The sequence below is a fragment of the Gobio gobio genome (assembly GCF_949357685.1).
Source record: "Gobio gobio genome assembly, chromosome: 21".
NCBI classification, from domain to species: domain Eukaryota; kingdom Metazoa; phylum Chordata; class Actinopteri; order Cypriniformes; family Gobionidae; genus Gobio; species Gobio gobio.
This window is the reverse complement of record NC_137117.1, coordinates 44,812,927-44,827,842: the sequence shown is the minus strand read 5'-3', so window position 1 is coordinate 44,827,842 and position 14,916 is coordinate 44,812,927. Positions and strand designations below refer to the sequence as shown.

The 14,916-nt window shown below is 40.8% G+C and overlaps 1 protein-coding gene across 3 annotated transcripts in view; it reads left to right on the top strand.

Moving 5' to 3' along the window:
* The first annotated feature begins 625 nt into the window (after positions 1 to 625).
* The window catches only part of iqsec1a (IQ motif and Sec7 domain ArfGEF 1a), a 39,727-nt gene continuing 25,436 nt past the window's right edge, over positions 626 to 14,916 (top strand). For 2 of the 3 annotated variants that reach the window (XM_079803124.1, XM_079803125.1), the window contains exon 1: positions 626 to 936. In XM_079803124.1, coding sequence (XP_079659250.1) covers positions 872 to 936 — 65 coding nt within the window. In that variant the 5' untranslated portion in view covers positions 626 to 871. Of the gene's footprint in view, positions 937 to 13,099; positions 13,207 to 14,916 lie in introns of those variants that run through there. The other variant, XM_079803123.1, reaches the window with a different exon arrangement.

The window sequence follows — 14,916 nt, the reverse complement described above, 5'->3', positions numbered from 1 at the left end:
AACAGGTTAAATATCCTATTTGAAATCACCAATGAAATCTTGTCTCATAAGTGTTGTTTCTTATGCTCAAATAGCGTTAAAAAAGTATTTTTTTCCAGGCTAGATCCGCCAATGCAGCCGCAGTAACACAGCGACTTTATCAATCAGTGATTGCTCTTTTATTTATAAGACGGGATTTATTCTGCCATATTGTGCGTTGCACTTTCTCCCTTTTATAGAACAATGAGTGCACTGTCTTTCGATATGTAAAGTCTTTGGTGATACACTGATCTGTTCAGTGAAGTGGTCATAACCGTGCTTTATCCGCAATAAAACATGGCTATTGACCAATCAGCATCAAGGACTGTAATGTTTTATAAATTCACATATAAATTCAAAGAAAGGTCACTCAAGCAAGGTCAAAGTCGACTTCTCTCTAAAAGCATGCAGCATGTTTTTATACTGCAGAGAAAGAGTGTGTGTTTGTCTTTCAGAGTCTAAACACACGAAGCATGTGTGCAGCAAACGCTGGATAGTTTGAGCAGGACAATCTCTCTCTCTCTCTCTCTCTCTCTCTCTCTCTCTGAAAGGCTCTATTAATAGAGGTGCTTCCACATTTTCCCACTTGCATTCCTCTGCCGCCCGTGCAGAAGTCCGTGTTCGTCCTTCTCCCTGCTTCTTTCAGAAGTGCACCCTCTTCCCCCTAAAGCAGGGTTTGCGTTTCATCAGATCTGTTGGTGTAATTCCTCTGGGCCGCGGTGACACACAGAGCTCTCGCTGAGGGACGGTTCGCGGTTCGGTCCTGTTGTTGTGCTGAGCTCAGAGCTGAAGAGCCTTCGGATCCAGTGATGGTTGAGTCCGGTGTGTTGTGGACGTGCATTCCTCCGCAGATATGTGGTGTTTGCAGTGCAACTCAGAGAAAACACAGTCTCTGCTTGAACTGGAGCTGGACAGCTGGTAAGACTGCACTATAACTAGTGTTTGTGGGATAGTTCAGGTCTGAACTACACTTTGACAAGAAGCATTTAAGTCAAGATGATTTGTGGCTGAAGTGGTCAATAATAGTTTCGCAAAAGCAGCAGAATAGTGGAATATACAGTAATGCATTGAAACCTTCATAAGCTGTTGGTTTCTGTAAATTTAGCACCGGTTCCCTTCATTCTTCGGGCTCTGTAGCATTGGTCATGTGTCCTGACAGAGGCATTGCTCTATATTTACGAGATGATCACATTAATGTGTTTTATTTAGCCCGAGCTGAGAGAAACAGTGTTACATGACAGTCCTTCTCTAACACACGGGAAGAGTTCTTCACCAGGACAGTATGAAGCTGAATATAAATATGGGTTATTTATTAGTCCTCAACTGAAGTTATTCGAGGTGTTCGTGCAGAGGAGCACTTTAAAGGCTCATGTTATGGTTTATTTATAATGTCCACTGTTGTTGTGGAAGGTCTGTGCTTCTCTGTTAAATATTGAGGGATTCTTGGACTGTTTTTATCCTGATGGAAACCGGGGCCTGAGATGTCAGTCGTGTAGGGCTCTTGTCTAGTATTGTGTATATGTCACATGTCTGCAGTGTTGAACTAGATAACAGAGTAACACCCGGAGAGATCAGCAGGCACCGGCTGCTTCCTCTGCTGGAGGACACATCAGCCGTCTCATTTCCTGTGCCAACAGTCCCACCGTCAGCAAACTCTTTCACTCGGCAACATTGCTGGTTATTTGAGGGATTCTGATGATTGCCAGTGATTGTATCATCCAATAATTCAATGATCAATGACAAGAGGTCTCATATATAGAGGCTTCAAAGTATTAGAAAAATGTTACTGCATTAGAAAACCACTGTAAAATCCAACAGTGATTCTAACTAACACTTTTTAGTTAACTTTACTTAATGTCTTAACTTGATTGTGAAAATCTAGTAATCTGTACTATTCACATACTATTCCTTGTTTACTCAGAAAACCCAAATTAAGATTAATTGATTGGTTTGAGTGCCATTTTGTGATGGCAAAAAAAAACTCACCGTTATGGTGATCAGTGTTCACTTTGGTTGGGCAATTGGAACATTCATATTATTATAACTCTCTTTTGAAGCAGCGATGCAACAAGAAATCAGTTATTTGGTTTCAAAGAGAAGTTATAAATAGGTTGCTTTTTAAATTATTTTAAACCTTTTATTCACCTTTTAGAGTTAACCTATGTAATATTTCCCTTTATGTCATATAACGATCGTTTTCAATTTTATTGCTAACACTTACGTCATAAACACCTGTGGAACTTTTAAATGAGTTGATATAATCCCTCTATATTTGTAACAATATCTTGCAGCTGATCATGCTTGAGTCACACACACACACACTTCAGTATTCAGCATCAAAACACAACAATGGTAACAACAATGGTAGCTATACTAAGTCAAGAGTAAATCTAAAGTAAAAGATCAAGTACTCTCTACAGTTCTTTTTTAGTTACTAGAACTCTTGTGTAAGTGAACTATACAAATTCAGCATTTGTTAGCACAAAGTACTACTTCTATTTCACTTTACTTGGTTTTTTTAAGGCAATCGGTTTGCATGCTTTTTTTAAGTAAGCCTAACTAATTCGATTTTACAGTGAAGCAAGTGGCATCTGTAAACTAATTCTGCTAGAGCTTTTCTCTTTCTCTTTTCATAACCACTCTCGCAATGAGCAACTAGTGTCAAGCAGATCAGGCAGTTCATCACAACACAGCTATATATGGACACGCTCCACCAAACCAAAAAAGTGTCACAATCAGTAGCTGTGTTCACATGGACCCATATAATCTGACTGCAATCGGACCACTAGCACAGTCAGAATAGAAAAGAGTCGCATCAAATTTCATCGGGATTGTACAGGGTGGGGTTTAATCCTTTTGTAATCCGATCGAGAGGACGTGTAAACACTTGATCGGATTGAAAGTTCTGTGCATGTGCAATGATGTAGAGATGGCGTAATGAGCTGTTGTTGATGAATGAAGAGTCATTAATGAGATATTGTCATTCTGAAACTCTCCTTCTACTCATCGTCTGTGAAGTGGAGCAGGACAACGTCCCACCAGGCCTTGTTTTGGACTCTCATCTACAGACGCCTTGTATTGGGCTTGGGAAGGGGCGTTGTTACTGCTTGATGAATATACGCAGCACGGCATAACGGTTCTTGTGCTCATCGTTGCCTAATCAGGACCCGAAAGAGATCAATATTAACGGTCCCGTTTTTCCTGTGTTTTTGAAGCTTTGATTGTGATTACAGTGTGCAATATAACATGTGTTCATGTTTCGCGTGTAAAAAACACAGTATTTTTCACACAATGTACTGATCTGTATACCGCTGTTTTCACTGTCCTCAAAACGCCTCAATGATTTCCCTGTTCTATGAAGTCCCTCCTTCAGAAATACGTAACGAGTTCTGATTGGGCCAGCGGTTCCCGTGTTGTGATTGGACAGCAGCTTAGGGCACGTTGCCCGGAAAGGTCACGCCTCTAACCATAACGGGGAGATGAACGCGCTCAAACTACAGCGTCCCTGAAGGCCAAACAAAGCTGATTTGACTCCGGGATGAAAATAACAGCGTCTGGACGACATGGCGACAAACAAACTCTACAAACGCAACCGAACGCAACACTTCCTCTTCTCCACGTGGGAGAGCAACAAGACCACGCCCCCTTTTTCGCGTATTCTTGTGGGCGGAGTTTAGTCAACAAACTGTTCTACTGCCGTCATTAAAGCAGGATGTACAGGGATGTAGAACAAACCGGCTGTTCGCTGTAGGCTTTGAAAGGGAACTTCTATTAAATAAAATATCTCGCTTGGCATTGAACTTTGAGCTTTATAACTTTACAGGTATTATTTATGCTCTAACAGCAACATTACACACTAACTAAAGTTTGAAAAATGGGATCACGAAAAACAGGACCTTTAAGGCCTAATCCCAATTCTATTTTATACCCCTTCGCCTACCCTTACCCCTACCCTACTAGGGGTGAAAATATTCCCCTAAGATATGGGACAGAATTACACGTCATCATATCGCGTTTCTTTTATTAGTGCCCTGTAACATTTAACCAGTATGAACAGCAATGAAGTGCACATATCTGACAGAAATCAGGCACGAGCACGTTTACCAGATTACTCACTCCCAACACTGTTTTGCTCTGTATTTGGACTTCAGAAAACGGCGCTTGCTTTCAGATCGAAAACATACGAGCCTTCAAGTTTCCTAAGACGATACAGAACATACATGACTGGTGGAGCATCTTTCCATCGGGCCAAACTGTTCTCTTTGTTTATTAACTGTTCCAGAAATGGTTTTGTTTTCTACTGTGGTGCTGCGATAACAGAGCTCTTCGCAATGTAATACAAACGAGTCAACGTTACTTGGAAACGCAAGAGTTTATAGATGAAACGTGATGTAAACAGAGACTGCGTTATGGACGTAGTGTCCGCGACGTCACCCGTAGGTTTCTGAAGAGCAAAAGCGTAAAAGGCCCTGCCAAAATAACACACATTTTACCCCCCAAATGCCATTTTCTTTCCGGAAAGCTATTGGGCTTGTTTTAGGCTAGTTTTGAGTAGCAATTGGGCTGATTTTGTTGTAAAAACTTGGCAACCCTGCTGCACGCACGCTGGTATAAGCAACGTTAGAAGAAAAAGATGAGTGTCAATGATCTTTGCCGGTGTTGTAAAAAAAGAATTTAAGGATATGCAGAGTACTTACCAACACAATCATCATTTCTGAGAGAAATAGTAAAGGTGAATGCATATACGAACAAGTTCTCCGTTTAGGATTAGAACAAATTCAACCCAAGCGCCTTTGATGACGTGGATGATTACGTTACTGTTGATCATCTGTCCATCATCGTCTAAAGCCCGCCCTGATGATTTCATTGGTCCGAGCAGTTCCTGTTCGGGCATAATTACTCCTCTACAGATCAAGTCCAGACCGAACTGCCCGAGCTCAAATGTTGTGGGCGGGGCTAAGTCCAATGTAGATGTTCACATCACTCAAATAACACGTTTAGCAAGCTACAGAGAAACTGGCAGCCACGGTCGGTGCATGCAGGAAAACTCCTCATACCCCTTTGTTCAAAGTGTGGTCCTGAAAAATCTTCGTTTGAAGGGCTATCTGGCCCTTAACCCTACCACTCCAGCCAAAAGAGAACCGAGACACCCCTACCCTTCATCTGAACGCGCAAAACATAGGGGAAGGGCTAAGGGAAATGGGATTGGGCCAAGCCTGTAGCACTCCTGTCAGAAACTGAAGCCTCCGCGCCTCGATTGCCCCCCGGTGGCCGGTCCCAGTATAGCTCATAAACCCCACCTCTTTATGTATTCGAATGGACGCGAGACACACTAAACAATTCAATTACACTTCAAATAATTGTTTCCTAAATATGGTTTCTGTCATTTTAGGCAGTTTTTATTACGATGATTTCATTTCAAGTGTTCGTTTTTTAAATAAGCTTAGTTTTAGTTAGTTATGTGATGCTATAAAAACGGGGGGTGTGACGTCATGATTGACAGCTGAGATTGAGTGAAGTTGTCACTGAGGCACTAACAGACTTTTTTCGGGATTTTGGGGAGGAGATTGGAGCTTTAGCTTTCATTTCTACATAACTGTTTATTTCACACCAACATAATGAATTGTTCTGCATCTGTGAGAGTGTGGGTGGGCTTTTGATAATCGCGTCCCAAGATGTCAGCGCCGTGTGCGGGCCTACGAAAGCTTCAACTCTGGTCAGCGGAAGTCAATTAAGTCGGGTCGTCCATATTTTTTTACGGTCTATGGATTGCGCCAAAGCCTGCTCTTTAAAAAAGAAAATCAGCAATATAGGAGAATGGTTAGTGTGCGCAAACAGAGGGGAAACTATATTCGTGCAGTGAGCATATGTCAAAAAATCAATTCCGCTTTGAAGCTTGGAACATATAAACGCGCACCACTTCATATAGCGATCATGTAAGCTATGTTCGGATTCATCAATCGGAATGAATTTATCCGATTGAAACAAAAGGTGTCCATGTAAACGTAGCTATAGTTGGGATACGCAATCAGATTACTTAGTACTGTAGTACTGTACACTTCAGCCTGAGGCGTATTATTTCACTTCTGCTGTGAAACGGCCTTTACGTTTGCCCGAAAATTTAATTTTTTTGTTATTAAAAACAAACAAGCAAACTCAGCCCAAGTGAGAAAAAGTAATGCAAAAGTAACGCCATTTTTTAGGGTGTAATAATATTGTAATGCGTTTCTTTTTAAAAGTAATTTTCCCCAACACTGGTCACAATACTCTTTGTCAGACATTGTGAGCTGTGTATCTGTTGCTGTTTGTAGTTGTTTTCCAATCTACAATATTCTTTCTTTCTTTAATTCGTTTTTTTATTTATTATGATGTTGTGTTTGACTTTGGTACATTCTTATATCATCTACAGTGAAACTGCAAGTGGGTCATCTGGTCTGCGGTGTGTTCAGGCACATATGGAAATCCACTTGAGACAACCGGCATGCTCACACACACACACACACACACACACACACACACACACACACACACACACACACACACACACACACACACACACACACACACACACACACACACACACACACACACACACACACACACACACACACACACACACACACACACACACACACACACACACACACACACACACACACACACACACACACGCGGCTGAAATCTGCTCTTCATTAACGTGATGGACTCCCGAAACTCCCAAAGAGTTTTCTTGCCCCTTTTCTCATCCACCTTTATTCACTAGGAATGCAGGAGACCCTGTTATTCGTCAGACACCCAGTGGGGATGCTTTGACAGACACTATGTTGTCCTGCACACACACACACACACACACACACACACACACACACACACACACACACACACACACACACACACACACGTTGGGTTTTCATGTTTTATGGGGACATAGACATAATGTTTTTATACTACTGTATATTCTCTCGCCTTACACAGAACTTTCTGCATTTTCACATTTTCAAAAAACATCACTTAATATGATTTATAAGCGTTTTTTCTCAAAACAATTCCCCACAAGGACAAGGATTTCAGATATTGCCATCTTGGAGGGGACATTTTGTCCTCATATCGTAGGGTTTACCTAGACACACGTTGTGTTTTCGTGTTTTATGTAGACTTTCCATTTTTATTGGTATTTTGTATTGGTACTAGTTCATTTTAATTATAAGCAAGACAGCAGTTCCAGGGAGAACTCATTACTGTTTATGTTTTTGTTTGTTCAGTTTTCTGGTAGAAACCATGTAGTGTTCATGATGGACATTCTTGATTTACTGTAAGAAACCCCATTCAGACTGTGGGGCTTTTGTGCGTCTGTAATGAAAACCTAAAGAGGAAATTATTTCATCTTACACTGTTCTTCATTTTCTCCTCAATCACAACAGCTGTTCCTTTTTACTGTGGCCTGTGATGGGGGAATGACTTTACTGAAGAGTCATTCACTCTTAAACACACACACACACACACACACACACACACACACACACACACACACACACACACACACACACACACACACACACACACACACACACACACACACACACACACACACACACACACACACACACACACACACACACACACACACACACACATGTTTGTTTTTGTGAAATGTGAGGACATTCCATAGGTGTAATGGTTTTTATACCCTATAAACCATATTTTCTATCCCCTTACACTGCCCCTAAACCTACCCATCACACACACACACACACACACACACACACACACACACACACACACACACACACACACACACACACACACACACACACACACACACACACACACACACACACACATACACACACTGCCCCTGCCCCTAAACCTACCCAACACACACACACACACACACACACACACACACACACACACACACACACACACACACACACACACACACACACACACACACACACACACACACACTGCCCCTAAACCTACCCATCACACACACACACACACACACACACACACACACACACACACACACACACACTGCCCCTGCCCCTAAACCTACCCATCACACACACACACACACACACACACACACACACACACACACACACACACACACACACACACACACACACACACACACACACACACACACACACACACACACACACACACACTGCCCCTGCCCCTAAACCTACCCATCACACACACACACACACACACACACACACACACACTGCCCCTGCCCCTAAACCTACCCATCACACACACACACACACACACACACACACACACACACACACACACACACACACACACACACACACACACACACACACACACACACACACACACACACACACACACACTGCCCCTGCCCCTAAACCTACCCATCACACACACACACACACACACACACACACACACACACACACACACACTGCCCCTGCCCCTAAACCTACCCATCACACACACACACACACACACACACACACACACACACACACACACACACACACACACACACACACACACACACACACACACACACACACACACACACACACACACACACACACACACTGCCCCTGCCCCTAAACCTACCCATCACACACACACACACACACACACACACACACACACACACACACACACACACACACACACACACACACACACACACACACACACACACACACACACACACACACTGCCCCTGCCCCTGCCCCTAAACCTACCCATCACACACACACACACACACACACACACACACTGCCCCTGCCCCTAAACCTAACCCTCACAGGAGACTGTGCAGTTCACTTTCTGTGAAAAAAAACTCATTCTGTGATTTATAAGCATTTTGAAAAGTGAGGACATGGGGAACGTCCTCATATTTCACCCTCTTTTTGTAATACCCATGACATTATACACATTTGTGTCCTGATATTTCAAAAAAACATGCCCACTCACATATACAATATTGTGATATCATACACACAAACACATACAATCATACACACAAACACATACAATCTCACACACACACACACACACACACACACACACACACACACACACACACACACACACACACACACACACACACACACACACACACACACACACATTATTCAATCATACACACACACACACACACACACACACACACACACTTACACACACATACAATCACACACTCATACAATCATACACACAAATATACATAAACACACACACTCATACAATCATACACACAAATATACATAAACACACACACTCATACAATCACAAATATACATAAACACACACACACTCACTCACACTGTGAAAAACATATTAAAATATGATATGGCACAATATGGCCGTACAGTTTCTCCAGCTAATTTTGATATAAATGATTCCAAACTACTTTGAGAAAATGGGAAATGTCCCCTAATCCTGAGACACGCGAGATCTGTGGCACGAGGAGAGAGGATAGGAGTGTGTGAGCTGTGAAAGAGCGGAGTGTGAAGTCAGGTGAGAGCACAGGGAGTTATCACACGATCTGCATTCACACTGTGTGCATTTCAGCTCCGCTGTGCCGCTCTCATTGGAAATGAATGGTCCAGTCGCAGCAATCGCTGACGGAAGTGACAAAAGTTGGTCAGTGAATGACAGCGACTGTCAACTCAAAACAGCTAAACGATCAGCGAAATTTCCCCTAATAATTAAGGGTGCTTCCTCATTATCCTGTGCATGTTACAGTCATCTCTAAATGCGTTAGAAGTCGTCAGTAAATGCATGTTGTTTCTCCCTCTCTGATACGACATGCTCTCCAAACTGTGCGCTGGCATTGCTGTTTGAGCACTAGGCAGGAGAGAGGAGGAACGCGTCAGTGTTTGCCAGGACAGATGGTGCGTGAGATTCATCTCTAGAGATATTATGCAAGAGCTGTGAATTTCACTTTGTCAACAGCACATCTCCATGACTGCATGTACTCTGCGTGTGGACCAGGACTAGGGTTGCCACCTTTGGTGTGGCAAAATAAGGGACACACGTTCACAACCCCCGGACCCCCCCCCCCCCCCCCCCCCCCCAAAAAAAAACACGTCATGAAATTATTATTTCTACATTGACAACTTGACAGCTCAATAATAAACCATAAGAAAACATGAGATCAAGTATGTGAACTTGCAACAGAACACATTTTACATTATTTTACTTTTTGTTTTTTTGTTTTTTTTTCTAAAGAACTCTTTAGTAGCCTATTTGGTGCACTTTAAAGGGACAGTTCAGCCCAAAATAAAAATTCTGTCATAATTTACTCGCCCTCATGATGTTCCAAACCTGTATGAGTTTCTTTGTTCTGCTGAACACAAAAGAAGATATTTAGAAGAATGTTTGTAACCAGGCTTCTTTGGGGGCACCATTGACTTTCATAGTAATCTTCCTATGTGTTCAACATAACAAAGAAATGTATACATGTTTGGAACAACTTGAGGGTGAGAAAATGATGACAGAATTTTCATTTTTGGGTGAACTGTCCCTTTAAGCAGTCATTCTGAACCAGTAATCACTTTTTTGAATTTCAAAAATGTAATTTTTTTAAATTAATTTACTTAAATTATGACTATATTATCATGTAATTATTTGTCCCATTTTTATCTAAAAATTTTTAAATGTCATAAACTTTATATGACAGGATTATTGGTTATGTATGATTATAGCGTAGCTAAATTATAAATTAATAATTACATTTATTAGGCTATAATCTATTAATTAACCTGCCTAAAAAATAATAATTCTGTCTGCCAAGCTCTGATAATGTATGGAATATTATATTAATATATTATCCATTAAAAAAAAAACTATAGGCTACCTTTAGAAGCACAGATGTGTCTGTCAGCGCTGTTGCTTTAAGACAGTCAGTTGAAATGCTTCTCACAAAGTGTGCAGTTCGCCTGAGGTTCATCATGAGTTACTGGACAGACCCATTGATACCTTTTTGATATTCAGTTCTATATCTGGAGATCCTCTTGCGTTTAACCGGTGGACGCACGCGACGCGAGCTCGACATGTTTTTTAAAAAACGCGCAAGTTTACAGGCACACGGCACAGCGCATGTTCTCGAGACTCCGCCGCTATGACAACAAAGCCGCTAAAACGCAATCACGCACAAATGAGCTCCTGTAGGCCTACTACTTGTGAAATTGATTTGTTTATATTTGCTATCAGTATTCTCCACACTGCAAAATCCTTGTGTGTTTATTGAACTATGTGTGGACCTATGAAAAATACGGAACAAATCGCGTCCCGTATTGGTTTGATACGGAACGCGTCATTTTGCTTGTAAATACGGGACGATTCCGTATTTTACGGGACGGGTGGCAACCCTAACCAGGACATGCATGTGTGGACGCGGTGCTAGTCCTGCTGCTATCTGCACCCGGCTGTCCTTTTTTATTAGGCCGAGTCTGACATACGTCTGAATTAGGAATAAACAGTTCTGTGCTGTACTTGTATTGAATGAGGCACTGAAAAGTGGTGTCTGATAGCAAGCGTTGACATTTCCAAAGCACTTACCAATGCTTTTCTTATACTATAGTATGTTTATAGAAGCCATTTATTCAGCTTGGTGCCATTCTGTAAAACTGATAAAGAAAATATTAAATTGAGGACATGTAATAGACGAGTATATTTAGGGAGGATGAAGTACTGCTAGTGTGTATTTTGATTCGTTAGAACAGCCTTATGTGCAGTAGGGGCGAGTGGGGTAAGATGAGCCAGAGGGTAAGTTTATCTTGCTCCCTTTATCTGCAACTGTACACTTTTATTGCCATGTGACCATATATTTTGCTCACATGACAATCATTTTTGCCAGAATGTGAAAAAAGAAGCACATTGGAGGAGTAGAAGGCACCCATTTACTTACGGTAACATTTTAGCATAACCGATGTAATGGCTGTTGCATCAAAGCACATTTGTCCATGTCTCAAATATGGGTGATTTAGCAATGTATAAAACCATGCAAGTCATTTAGCTAAATATTTGCCTGAACTGGTGAGCTAGCTAGTTTTGCCCAAAATGACTGCTGTGGGGTAAATTAAGCCTGCATTTGAACTTACCCCACCATAAGGCACTGTAGTTGAGTTAAATCTCTGAAGTATAAACTGGGATATTTCCAATGTAATGTTACACAACTGGTTTCGTTTTTTAACTTGAGTTTATTTGATAGGAACGATGTACAAGTACACCAAATCCTGCTCTGATACGAGCCAGAAGATGCATAATCTTTCCACCTGTTGTCCCTAATGACCTAACATGTCCAATATTTCAGAAAAACTTCCATGCCAAGAACCTTTTGACTAAAATGTATTCGTTTGAGTGACATTTATTCATTCATTCAAATTTCTATTTAATTAAATGTTACACTGCAAAACTCAGTCTGTTTTTGGGAAGGTTACAACTTTGGTGTTTCAGAAACAATTAAAGATATTGAATTTTCAACTTCATTTGGTTGGTTTTATGTTGTTTCATTTAGCTTTAAGAAAAGAAATATGACTATTTGTAAATTATTAAAGAGGTAAATTATCCATTGGGTTTGAGATTCAATCAGATGGTCCATTTACACCCAGATGTTGCACCTTACTGACTCGGATCAACTTACCCCTAACCTGAGCCATGAAGCCTTTATTGTTAGAACCCTTCGTCATAGATTTATTCTGGTCATTTAAAAACATCCTGAAATTACTTTAGATACGTTGTACTAATTGTCTCTTATCTCGAGGTCGGACCACATAAGTGCTCATCTTACCCCGCTCCCCCCAGTTGTGCATACAGTGTCTCCTGTATTTCCCTTCATTGCATTAAAAGGTGTGCTCAGTTTACATTTGAGTTCAGCCTCTCCTGTCTGTTTGTACAGTGCCTCATGTGACTGCAGACACAACAGGACTTCAAACCTGAAGGGGAAGTTGTTGGAGGAACTGTTTCTTTTCTACAAGATTTGAGCAAAACAATTCTGATGCAAGCGAGCTGCATGGTTTGTAAATGATTGGTTTCATCAGAGCAGACTTTGGCTCTGTGCGGGAAACTGAACTGCCCTTTGAACTTGTGGCTCGTAATGACAGATAAACAGAAGAAACTGGACTTCTTTGGCCGGAGATCTTTCCTTGGACGACATTTACGTCGAGATGCTGTAGAGAGCAGGAGTTAGTGAGTAATGTTCTTGTGAATATGGAAGATATATGCTCTGACTGAGGTCTGTATGAGGTCAGATCTGCTGTTACTTGTGCTGGAGAGATGTGCAGACCATCAGAAAACATTCTTAACCTGATCACTTCAATATATTTAACAGAATTTGATCGAATCAGTTCTGGTTCGTCCTCTAAACAAAATGTAATTTGACCATAAATGTTTGTTTCAGTTGCTCTCTGGGATATTGAAGATTTTCAATCATGTCTGCTATCAGAAGTTTCCTTTTGGAGGTTGCTTACTGGACCAGATGCAAATAGACCCAAGCCTGAATATCTCTGGGATATTTTGGTGTGTCCATTACTCAGTTTAAGCCAGTTTTGTTCCAGGTCTGATTGCTTTGAAAAGTAACACAGCTCTCATTCACAAGCTGCATGATTTATGCTATCATCCAGGTCTATAGCACAAACAGTGCCGGACGAAGAGTGAGCAATAATAATATTGATGCTTTCCTCAGCAAGCTTTTTTATATGTTGGCTCATATTTCATATTCTTGGTCTTGGAAATCAGGCCATATGTGCTGTTCAAACATTAACAGGGCTTGAAGGCACAATATGTAAGATTTTTAAAATATCCCAAAACCACTAGAACAATGTTATATATTTTGTTGACTTATGTACATTATCCCAGATGTTTCCAAGAATGTTTAAATCTAGAGAAATAAGCGATTAATAAGCGAATAAGCTATGTCACCATTGTTGAGATTCATATGCTGATTCTTGATATCTGTGTGCATCTAAACTTTTTTCCCCTTAGAATGTATTTAAAAATCAAAATTCAGAATGCCTGATCTGTGGCAAGAAAGCATTGTTGGTGAATATCATTTATTTATAGTTTTAGTCAGTGATGAGTTCAGTCAAACATTTTTCTTCATGACAATTTTTGTTTATGGCTTCTTTTGATTTGAACAGATTATGTGTTTTGTTAACATTGTAACAAAAACCACAAACTCAAAAAAAGCCAAGAGTTAAACTGCCCAACTAAAGGAAACACCGATCGCCATAATGGTGACTATTTTCAATAAAACCAACATCTAAACCTCTGTTAATTCTCAATTAGAGCTTCTATAGATGTCTTTCACGGTTGGAGCCAAACTCTGCAGGACATCGGCTCACTAGGACCGAACTTGCCTGCCAATGGTTAATTGTAGGGGAAATTGTACCCTAAGAACCAATTGTACCTTTAAAGGTACAGTTATACGTTTTGTTCCCTAAGGAACAAAATTGTACCTCCACTGTACCTTTTTTTCTGATAGTGGAGCGGTGAAAAATTACATATTGTGGCTGTAATGAAATATGCATGTATTTGTGCTTAAAACCTGTGTTTGTAATATCTTTAAGCTGGAAATCATGAATATTAATAAGTAATCAGCAATAATCTCTTAAATTTTGAATATGAACACAACCTAATGTGATGTTTTTTAGCATGTCCATGCTCTTAATAACATCTGTAGTGGCTGGCAAACCATCAGAACACTGCATCTTATATTCTACAAATACGGAGGAGGATTGTATTGATCAGTGAAGCATTAAACAGCATGATTTCTCTAACTACCCTTTAATTTTGATGGAATAGTTACATTGCAGATCTACTGACTGTTCCACCATGATCGTGTGAGCACAAGTGTTAACATTTTTTGCTGTTTACAAATATACAAAGATCCGATCTGTG